We start from the raw sequence: 12025 nt of genomic DNA, 5'->3' as shown, positions 1-12025 counted from the left end.
GGGACAGCGACAGGGCCCGAGGGAACGGCATGGAGCTGGGACAGGGGAGGGTCAGGCTGGGTGTTAGGGAAAGGTTCTGCACCCAGGGGGTGGTCGGGCACTGGGACAGGCTCCCCAGGGCAGTGGTCGTGGCACCGAGCTGCTGGAGCTCAAGAAGCATTTGAACAATGCTCTCAGACATCTGGTCTGATGTTTAGGTGGTTCTGTGTGAAGCCAGGAGTTGGAATTGAGGATCCTTGTAGGTCCCTTCCAACTTCGGATATTCTATGATTCTATGAGCTGAAACATTCTGAATACAACTACTCTTTAAATGCATATGGTTTTTCAAATTACAAGATTTGAATTTAAAGATATTTCATTATTCTTTTCTTAATCATACCACCTTCTATTTTGCAAGGTAAAACCCCATACTATCCTCCCTCAAATCTTCAACGTTACTTGCTGCACAGTTGAACATGCAGCCCGGGACAAAAGCTAACTGGGATAGGCTGCACCATTACAGAGTGAAAATGTATTAAAAAAAACAAACAAACAAACAAAAAAAAAAACGTATTTTGAGTTTGATAGCCAAGCTGTTTCTGAAGCCTGCTTCACAATAAGCTTCCTGCATCTTTATACAGATGCAGTCAGCTAACTCCTAACATATGGCACAGAACAGAAAAGAGAGAAACCAAAACAAAGTGCTTCTGTAGTCTATACATACAAGCTCCCACCAGTCTGGTAAAGTTCAAACACAAAGACTGATCAAACCGAGCTACTAACATCAAGCAGAGAATGACTTTCATGTCTCCTTTTGACGAAAGATAAACCCATGCGTTTCAAGCTGCACTAAATTGGTAAGGAAAAAAGAGAGGAAATAAGGGAGGAGAAAAAGAAAAAAGGGAGGAAATTTCAATAATCTTGGAGCACTTGGAAACATTCAGCTGTTTATCACTTGGTCACAAAGCTTACCTTCAAAGTAGTGGAGCTTTTGTCAGATTTCTCCTTTCCCTCTTTTTCTTTACTACTTTTTTTCTTGGAGGTGGAACGTTCTCTTTCTCTTCTTTCATTATTTGTATCCCTTTCTCTTTTTTTTTCTTTCTTGTTTCTGTTTACGAAAATTATTACTCAAATCAGAATTTGGTCCAAAAGCAACAAATGTACTACCAATGCTTGCATCAAGTGCATTGTATAGTAATATGCACAGCACAGTAGCTAAGAATGTTGGTATCCTTGTTTGTTTCAGAAATGGACAGCCATCTTTGAACCATTTAACTGCAAACTCCACTCTCATCTGGGGGGTTTCCAGAAAATCTCAAAATGTAACAAAAAACCCTTCATAAAGACAAGTGGATTTTTTTGACTTAAGAAGAATGCATGTGTTTAGAATGAACGGTATTTGCAAAGAGAAAAGCAAAATAAATTGTCTCCAAGGAAGGATTTTTATTATTTGAAGCAAATTTGTATCACTGACAGGTGATAGTTTAAAGCATTACAAAGCTTGAGCCCATGAAGTTGTGTGTTTTTATTTTTTTTTTTTAATTAAAACCGAATCATATTGACCAACAGAGATCATCTGAAATGATGCAAAGGCATTAAATCAATGAAAATACTTTCCTACTTGTTTTCTATAAAAGTCCTTGTATCCATTTTTGAATGTTTATTGAAAAACACCGACCTTTTCCTTACAACAGAGAATGATTATTAAAGATCTCCTTGCATTAAAAAACAAAGAGCAGAAACACAAATTGTCTTGGTTCCTTTCATAATGATCTCTATGCCACATTTCAATTTGACAAAATATTATACCATTTTCCTCCTTTACTGCTCATTAACTTTTATGTTTACGCCAAACTGACCTTCTTGGAGAAGGAGTTCGTGAAGACTTTCTTTTTGTTGTTTTGGATGTCTTAGGAGACTTGGAGGGACTTCTACTCTTCCTTTTACGCCTTTCTCTGTGGGACCAAGCAATTCAAGATCAGCAAAGAATACAAATAATACGCTCAGGAATGACAAAATCTCTTATTTGACATAACAACTACATAATGTTAAACTCAGGGATATTTATGTATGACCAACAATATCTGAAGTGTACAAAGCAAAAGAGGGTTTTTTTATGTTTCATTTCGGTGGGAAAAAAGAGAATGGAAGCAGGAAGTAGAAAAAAATCATTGTGGTTATCTTTACATGCTTGTACTTAAACCTGGTTTGTACTGAAACCTGGTAACAACAGCAACACAGAATTCACTAACACTGTAGAAAATAAGAGTTTCTTCAATCAGGAAAATATTTCAATTGAATGAGTAGCCACCTTATAACTTGAGCAATATAAACTTCAGTTCAGCATGACTGAAGCTTAGAAGCAAACAGTGCAAAATGAAGCCCAAGCTGTTGTAAAGATCAAAATGGCAAAGGTTATATTTATTATTTTCCTATCAGTCCATGCTCAACTTAAAAAGGGAAAAAAGGAAGATCTGGGTAACTACAGGCCAGTCAGTCTCACCTCTGTGCCCAGCAAGATTGAGGAACAGATCCTCCTGGAGACTATGCTAAGGGCACGTTAAAAATGCACTAAAACAGGACTCTGCATATGCCACAAAGAATCACAGACTCACAGAATCATTAAGGTTGGAAAAGACCTCCAAGATCATCTGGTCCAACCATCCCCCTACCACCAACGTCACCCACTAAACCATGTCCCTAAGCACCACGTCCAACCTTTCCTTAAACACCCCCAGGGACGGTGACCACCACTTCCCTGGGCAACCCGTTCCAGTGCCTGACTGCTCTTTCTGAGAAGAAATGTCTCCTCATTTCCAACCTGAACCTCCCCTGGCACAGTTTGAGGCCACTGCCCTCTCGTCCTATCACTAGTTACTTGCGAGAAGAGGCTGACCCCCAGCTCCCCACAACTTCTTTTCAGGAAGAAGTTAGAGTAGTTTGCCCATAAACCTCCCAAACAACATGGACATTTCACAAAAACAAGCAGAATGTACAGAAACCTTTACAGACTTCTCTGCATTATATGAATCCTGGAATCCTGAATTTTGCAGGCCAAGGGAGTTCTGCTTTTTTTCCAGTGAAGAGCTATCACAGTTAAAAAGGAAACAAGCTTCTGGTATGTTATGAACTCAAGTAGCTATTGTTTGACATTAGTAGAGTAAATGTAGTGAAGCCTTAGGCCACAGAATGAGCTCTGTGTAAGGGAACTTGGTATGTAGTGGTGATTGAGCAGTAGTGAGTGGCATTGTGTTTGGGTGGCACAGACGGGGAAAGGGGGGGGATGTGCTGACCAAGGACAGCATTGGATGAGAGCCTGCTCTGCTAGGTAACAGAAGGCATCCTGCGCTGCAATGAAGAACTGACAATATGAAGGAACATCACATGTATGTGTCAAGAACTGATTGCACTATAGCTGACAAAATTAAGATTGTATGGGTATAAGAACCCAAGGAAATTCTTGAGCATGGTCCCTTCCTTTGAGGCATCCAGCTAGAGCTGATATATGGGTACTCTTTGCTTTAAATAAGAGTTGACTCTCTGAATGAATCGTAGATGCCTGGGGTGACCAATGCTGCTGGGGAAACAACAGGATCCCCTAACAACATGTAGAACTTTTCCCAGCTCATCCAGTATTACATTCTCTCAAGACAGCAGATGAAATTTCGTATTTAAATTTTACACGAGATCTTATTGAACTATGTAATTGTTGAGGTACTCAGAAAGGATTTTTTCCTGACCTTAATTCAGAAGCAATACTTTTTGCTACAGTTGGTCCACTTAGAGAGCTTATCATCAGTCTCACAGCCTCCTCTTCCTGTACTGAATTTATCTAGACATCCACCCACTTTACCCTCTCTTAGAAGCAAAAACAGGTAGGTTAATTCTTGACTGCTTTCCTGTTTACTACCAGCATGGTTAAGGAGTGTTACTTTTTCACTTTACCAGGCCATCTAACCAGCTTAGAAACATACCTTTATCTTCCAACTGAGATATATTCACTTTCTGAAAGGCTAACCAGTCAAAGTGACATGCTAGCCTCCTGCAGTCAGCCATCCAGCCAAGAAAATTAATTGCTTGCCATTCCTAAGACAGCCAATTGACAAATACTACCACCCAAGTGTTTACAAGCCCAACAAATTGCTCTACAGATGAACACCATACAGTATTTCAGTAATCAAGGAATTTTGTTAAGAATGACTCAAACTTTCATCAGGACAACGTGTTATGTCCCTCTATCGAAACTTTTGGATGGCTCCAACATAACAAAATGGCACAAGAGCCATCTACTTACTGTTCTTAAAGACTGTATATGCTATAAAGTGAAAGGCAAGCACCAGCAGCCCAACAAGAGACTGCGTGTTCTATCAGGTATGATACAGAGCTCTCTGTAATTCATTTACCTTTGTAAGGAAATCTACAAAAACAGAACGAATACAAATGGAATTACCAAGACCATGATATTGAAAAATAAAAATTAGGATGTATTTCGTTTTGCTGACAAGTCCAAAAAAAGCATGAAAAAATTCTAAACAAACCTGCTGGAGCTACGAGATCTTCTTGAAGAGCTATAGCTTCTTGGGGGTGTTCTGGATCTCTTCTCTTTCTTCTTTTTATCATCCCTCTCTTTTTCTCGCTCTTTTTCCTTATCCCCATCTTTTTCCTTTTCTTTTTCTCTGTCCCCTCCTTTGTCTTTATCTCCCTCCTTGTCTTTCATCTTCTCTCTGTCCTTTTCCCCATCTTTCTCAACATCTTCTTTTTCCTTGTTCTGATCTACCTCTTCCCTGTCTTTCTCCTTATCCTTATCTTTTTCCTTTTCCCTTTCTTTGTCCCTGTCCTTATCCTTGTCCCTGTCTCTATCCCTATCCTTGTCTTTGACTCTCTCTCGATCTTTGTTACGCTCTTTATCTTTATCCCGGTCCTTATCCCTGTTTCTCTCTTTATCTCGATCTCTTTCCCTTTCTTTGTCTCTGTCCCGGTCTCTTTCCTTTTCCTTGTCTCGGTCTCTCTCTTTCTCCTTTTCCTTGGTCTTTTCTTTTTCCTTGACCTTTTCTTTGTCTCTTTTCTTGTCCCTGTGAAAAGTCAAACAAAAATCCATTAATTCATCTTTGATCTTTCTAATAAAAATTACAACTTAGTCTTAGCTTACATTAAATGCTAAAGAGAAAGTATGTCTCTCTGCTGAAAAATAATTTTTATGCAAAATTTTACTTCTCCACCTATGTTTACCATGCAGGAGACGCTATATAGTTAGGAAAATTTGGAAACCAAGTATCCAACCCACTCTTCAGAGTGAAGTTACTGTACTTTTTGTTTGGAGAACATGTTTCTTTACCTCACAGTTGTTACTAAACATACATAGATACTCTACATTTTCTCAAGACTGAGACAATAGCTTTTCACTAAAGTTGGGTCCATATAAAATGGACTGCAGATTAACTAGCCGTGTATGAACAATGACAGCTGACTGGACAGAAGTCTTTATTCTGCAGCATTCTCTTGTACTAATATCCTGGATATGCTTGGAATTTCTTGGAAATCCAATACCAGTGTATACACAAAAACAAAAAATGGGTAAAATTTCACCAAACAATTCTCTTAAAAGGCAAACGTAAGGTCAAAACTCATTCAAGACAATTCAGTCTTCTGTAATGTAATTACGAATTTGAAAATAATTGAACTGTAAGAAAACTGGTAAGACAGTAAAAACAGAAGCAAGGTAAACAGAACAAGCCAACTTCTATAGGACAGGCAGAATGATACCTGTTCATAAGAAGAAAAACAGTGAGAAACACTCCAATGGATATTATAGTAAAACCAAATAAAAACTGATTAGATCACAGCTTTGGCTGGAAAATTACATTTCAGTATAGGATTATTTGGAAGTGGGAGACCCCTGACCATCTTTCCTAGTAGACATGCACATGAGCTGCCTCTAAAACATATTAAAACGAACAATTATTCAGAGAAATGGGAGAAAGCATGATACGAAGGATTGATTAACAGGCATTTTCAGGTCCACAAGAACCAGACTGATAGAAGTTTGTGTCTTTTGGTATTAGTACTTATTCTAATATTTTTAAAGATTCTCAGAAGGACTAATTCAGACCTGAGAGGCTCCAGGCACAGCCCCCATCCTTCTTCACTGGAAGAAGAGTTTGGCACTGGGACCGGGCACAGAGCAGCATTTTGCACGGGAGGGCGCTTTTTCAAAAGAGGACTTCTCGCTGGCCAAGTGGGAGACTCGGAGTACACATAACCCAACAAAAAGGCCTGTTCCAGGACCACTTGCACTGGTCAAGAGCACCCATCCTACCAGACCCTCAAGGCAGAAGGGTGGGCACTCTGAGAGCAAACACTGCAGCTCCAGCTGGGGGGGCTGCACCATCTCCCCCAGTGCTGTCCGATGCCTCCAGCCAGGTGGAGCTGCAGAAGAGACAGGCTGCAGTGCAGAACTCAGACCGCAGGGAGAGGGACTCCTGGGAGAGGGACAGGTGACAGACCTGCCTACAGAAGGTGTGCCCAGGTGGAGGATATCCTGCAGCAGGTGGCTGAGCTGCAGGAGGCAGTGAGAAGGCTGTGCAACATCAGGGAGGCTGAGAAGGAGCTAGATAGCTGCTTCCAAGTGCAGTGTGTGGTGGACCCACGGCAGAACAGCCAAAAAATCCCCCACCAGCACACACAGAAGGAAGGGATGCCAGCACTGTGGGAGAATGGAAGCCTGCAATGGAAAGGATCAGCAGGAGGAAGAGGTACCCCTGAAGCCTGAGGTACCCTTAAAGAATTGCTTCACTGCTCTGCAGACTGAAGAGGAAGGACCTGTCGTCATATTGCAACCACAAAAAGGTGACTGGGGATAGTTGTAGGTGAGACACCTCTTTTCTGAGAGGTGTGGAGGCAACCACGATACGTACAGCCAGGAGCAGTCTGAGACATACCAAAGGACTCCAGTATGACACAGGACACCTGGTTACCTGGGATATGGAGAAGGCTGAGGTACTCAGTGACTTTTTTGCCTCATTCTTCACCAGCAAGTGCTCTAGCCACACAGAAGGCAAAGGCAGGGACTAGGAGGATGAAGAACCACCTGCTGTAGAAGATCGGTTTCAAGATCATCTAAGGAACCTGAATGTACACAAGTCCACAGGACTTGATGAGATACACCCAAGAGTCCTGAGGGAACCGCCAGAAAAAGTCGCTAAGGCTCTATCCATCCTATTTGAAAAGTCATGGTAGTCCAGTGAATTTCCTAGTGATCAGAAAAGGGGAAGCGTAACATCAATTTTTTTAAAAAGGAAAAAAGGAAGACCCAGGGAACTACAGGCCAGTCAGTCTCACCTCTGTGCCCAGTAAGATTGTGGAGCAGATCCTCCTGGAAACTATGTCAAGGCACATGGAAAACAGAAAGGTGACTGGCAACATCCAACATGTTCACTAAGGGCAGTACATGCCTTATAGATCTGGTGGCCTTCTGCAACAGGGTTACAATGAGCCTGCAATGTGCACTTGCAGCCAGAAAGCTAATCATATTCTGGGCTGCATAAAAAGCAGTGTGGCCAGAAGATCATTCTCCTCCTGTACTCTGCTCTCATGAGAACCCACCTAGAGTACTGCCTTTATACTGGGGGCCCCAGCATAAGAAAGATCTGTTTGAGTGGATGCAGAAGAGGGCCACAAAAATTATCAGAGGGATGAAGCACCTCTCCTACAAAGACAGGCTGAAGGAGTTGGGGCTGTTCAACCTGGAGAAGAAAAGGCTCTGGTGAGACCTTAGAGAGATCTTCTAGTACCTAAAGAGGGCCTACAGGAAAGCTGGGAAGGGATCCTGTCAAGGAGTGGAGTGATAGGACAAGTGGGAATGGCTTTAAACTACAAGAGGAGAGAGTTAGATTACACGATAGGAATAAATTCTTTGCTGTGTGAGTGGCGAGGCAGTGGCACAGGTTGCCCAGAGAAGCTGTGGATGCCCCATCCCCAGAAGTGTCAAAGGCGAAGTTGAATGGAGCTTTGGGCAACCTGGTCTAGTGGAAGGTGTCACTGTCAGGGTGGTTGGAATCAGATGATCATTAAAGGTAATTTCTAACCCAAGTGATTGTATGATTCTACGTAGGTATAAACATAAAACTGATTTCTGTACTGAAGTTCAGATACCTCAGTATAAAAATCTACTTTCTATACTTTTGCTTCATAGACAAACCCTAGGAACAAGACAAAGCATTTAGACTTCATCCTTCACCATCACCTAAAACATTTGTTACATTTTTTCAAACAAACAACAACAAAAAAAACACCTTGTACTATATGCTAAGAAGAACAGTATTTCTTTTTACAGTTTACATTACATTTCTTATGAATGTAAACTCACCGAGAACGTGATCGACTTCTTGATTTCCGCCTTTCTCTAGATCTAGACCGTTTTTTTAGGGGACTTCTGGATCTACGTCTGTCCTTGTGTCTTGAGAGTGATCTGTTGCCAGACCTACTTCTATATAAATGATACCACAAGAAAAATACTTTAATATTGAAACTTCAAAAAAAATAGGTCAACCAAAACAGGAAAAAAAATACAAAAATCTTGCCTCACTACAGAGAGTTATATAGTTACACCTCAGTAATACAGTACCTGCCATCAGTTTAGCAAATATGCTTACTTTAAGTTTCACCAGGTATACGTGCTTTCCTTTGAAACAATGCACCATTTAAGTAATATTCAAGTAACATTCATATTTTATTACAACCTCTATGAATATTCCAGAAAATATAAATTCTTATCATATTAGGATAGCTTTTCTTAATAAACCTCAGTGCATAAAATCTAAAATCAACTTGTAAAAAGCCATTAGTTGCATTTTTCTTCTTCTTCTCCATGCCCAGTCACTTATTGCAGTCTTGGTCACTTGGTTGGATCTCCAAATAAAAAAAATGAAACTTCCACTATCTGTGTTTCAGCATTTACTGAAAGTACCTTTTCAGCTGGAAGGATTTGTAAGTATGGATTTGATTTTAAAGAATTATCAAGAAAATGAATGAGCACTTACTATGTGATATATAAGGAATACAAATAATGTGCAGATAAGTCCAATAGAAATTCAATTCCAGTCTTCTGATAAAAATACACAGCATAGTCTCAGATTTGATGACAAAAACAAGACTTTTAAAAATGAATATACTCTTTTTTTCCAAAACATTTATTTTTGGATGATCGCATTGTCTAGGAAGCTTAAAATAAAAAGCTGAATTGGAATATTATGTTTCAAAAAACAATCACTGGATACTTTGCCTGAGAGGTTCATGTGCCATGAAGTTAAACTTACCAAAGACAGAAAGGCCATACATATATTACTCAGTAAATTCTGAAGAATATGAAGACACAAAAAATACCAGCTTCACCTGTCTTCTGCAGCTCAAGACACACAGAGTAAGATACACCAAGAGAAGAGGAGAGGCAACCATTTTTTACCTACAGCTTCACGCCATGTATCAGTGTAGAAATACAACTAATTACAGAATAAATTAATTACAATTTAGTCAAAATAAGCCCTTCATCAAGATTTATATTATAAAGAAGAAAAGGATTTAGGTGGTTTATTAAATACAAAAACAGGAAAGTGGTAAGGATAGTTTATTCTTAGGGATAAATTTGCTTCAATGGATGATACTGACTTCTTTAGCACATACTCAAAACTTTAACAGTGGTAAATGATTTTTAAAAAGAAAATTAACTATCAACTTGTTAACATGTTTAAAGCCTAGGTTTTCTGCAAGTGAAAAATGCAAATTTATCTTCTAGAACTCAGTTTGGTTTATGTAAATACAAAACAGCACAGAAATGGCTCAGATGTTACACAAAATGAAGACTTATTATCAGTTATGTCCTGAGTTAGAGAAACAGCAGGGAAGCATGCAATAAGGAAGTGACCACATCATTGTTTTTGCATTAAAAAGTTCTTGCATAAAAACCCAATGGTTTGATGTCAGAGAATATGTGCTGCGGTGTCTTGCTTTTACAAAGCTGAAGCCTGCACTTAGATGATATTGCATTGTTAATATAAATGATGTGCTATGCCCCTCTATCCAGCCTTTATGTGTAAAGGAATTCTATGTACACAAAAAATGTAAGAAAGGATGCAACATAATTGTTTCTGCAACACTGACAACACTCACCTTTCTAAAGTGTAAGCTATAAAACACACTTGAATGCTTTGTTTTTTGATACTTAATGTAACCAAATACCTTCAGACTGACTACATAAATACTCACAAGAAATTGAAAAAATATGAACGATTTCAGAAAGTGTCTGCGAGTGTCACATGAACATACTGTCTCATTCTTGGAAAAAATGTTAATGGACAAACTTTAACAGCGATCTAGAGATTTCATTTCCTCCTATATTTCAAAGCCTGTTTCAGAAATTAACAAATTTAGCAAAAGCAAACAAACTGAAGAATGAAAAACTGCCCTTATATTTTTCTTCTGGCTTCTCAAAGATTTAACTTTACAGTACAATAAATAGAAAATCTGTTTTTATTAACTGTGTGTTTAGAAGTTCAGGACAGCAGGGACTTTCTACTAGCAAAATCAGCCACCTTATCAGTTCGGGGTGTTAAAACTGTAAGTGTTCCAGCCACAAAGCACAGATAATTGTTCATTTGTTTTTAAATACAGAAGTCACAAAATGAAATAAGGTCATGCTACACCGCACAGAAAGTACCTTACAGTGTGTTTACATTGAAAGTAATCTTGAAAACATTAGCATTTAAAGGGAAAGAGTATCTGATCAGATAAAGATCCCAGTTACCCTGATCTGGTTAGTATAAACTACTAATCTCTACACTGACACTTGTCTCATAATTAAGAAATCTAAGTAACCACCATCATTCAAGAAAAACAGTATCACCTTAGTCCAAAACAAAAACATACCTACCTGTGTTTTGAATGTGATCTTTTCCTTCTAGATCGGGATTTTGAGCTAGACCTGGATTCTGAACGAGAATGGGAACGAGATCGACCGCCTTTTCTTTCACTGCTCTTTCCAGACTCTGAGAGGAAAAAACCACTTTGCAGTGTAAGCTCAGAACATTTAAAGATCCCAGTTAACAATCTGGCACAAGTGGAATGTACCACATATAGTGCAAGGGGCCTACTCTTTGCACATCTTCCTTCTTTGCAAATATCCTTCAGAAACATCCAAGAAAGTCATTGCATATACTCGTTGAGTGCAGCCATCCTGCAGCAGTACACATAAACCAGATAATTATAAACAGCTAGCTCTATTAGGAAAGGGATTTATGTTGCTGCCACAATGCACAAGATTACAACATGTTCTCCTGTTGGTATATTATTAATGTAACTACTATTTCTTTTTGTTTTTAATAACCTGAGAAGAATAGAGTAAATTAGAATAGAGGGCAAAATTTGAAAACAAGCATAAAATGGTAAAAAAATAAATAATAAAGCAGTTAATACTTTCAATACTTTTAGACATTTGAACAACTGTACAAACGTTGAGCTTTTATTCCTCATGCATTATTTTGGGGAGGAAGGGATGGAGAAAAGGGGCTGAGAAGTTTGATCCAAAAGCCACGAAGTCAGTGGTTAAGCCTATCAGCAATCTCAGCAAACTTTGGTTCAGCCTCTATAAGAGACCACTTTACATAAAGGAAATATTACAGCTGTTTTAATTCCAACCCGAAAGAAAAACAGAAAAAAACCCCTCATCTCTCCCCAAAATCTCAATACTACCAGCTATCTAACCTACATAAGCCAAAATCTGAGATTGTTAATAAAATGTCTAAATCTCACAAATAAAAAGGAAAAGGAGGAACTTACTCAGTAGTTGAACAAAGTGAGATTTTTTTATGCTGTGCTTTAAATCATCAGCACGGAAATGTGCATCTAACCTCTCAACCCATTAACATCTTCCTCCTTGACCTGACATTTCATTGTTAACAGGGATCAGTAAAATGATTTGGATGAAAAAAGTCCATTACAATATGTTAAGTTTCACCCCAGATTCATTCTCTGATCCCATTTGGTTTGAATATGT

At 39.0% G+C, this 12025-nt stretch overlaps 1 protein-coding gene across 7 annotated transcripts in view; it reads right to left on the bottom strand.

Annotated features, from left to right (window-relative positions):
• SREK1 (splicing regulatory glutamic acid and lysine rich protein 1) overlaps positions 1-12025 on the bottom strand; it is a 38395-nt gene that overhangs the window by 3270 nt on the left and 23100 nt on the right. For all 7 annotated transcript variants that reach the window (XM_080573115.1, XM_080573120.1, XM_080573118.1 and 4 more), the window contains 5 exons: positions 10904-11018; positions 8345-8464; positions 4518-5051; positions 1839-1934; positions 952-1087 (listed from right to left, as the gene is read on the bottom strand). In XM_080573115.1, the coding sequence (XP_080429241.1) occupies positions 952-1087; positions 1839-1934; positions 4518-5051; positions 8345-8464; positions 10904-11018 (1001 nt within the window). The remainder of the gene's footprint in view (positions 1-951; positions 1088-1838; positions 1935-4517; positions 5052-8344; positions 8465-10903; positions 11019-12025) is intronic.

The sequence above is a fragment of the Anser brachyrhynchus genome, assembly GCF_964034855.1.
Source record: "Anser brachyrhynchus genome assembly, chromosome: Z".
NCBI classification, from domain to species: domain Eukaryota; kingdom Metazoa; phylum Chordata; class Aves; order Anseriformes; family Anatidae; genus Anser; species Anser brachyrhynchus.
The sequence above is the reverse complement of the archived record's forward strand: the minus strand, read 5'-3'. Positions and strand labels throughout refer to the sequence as shown.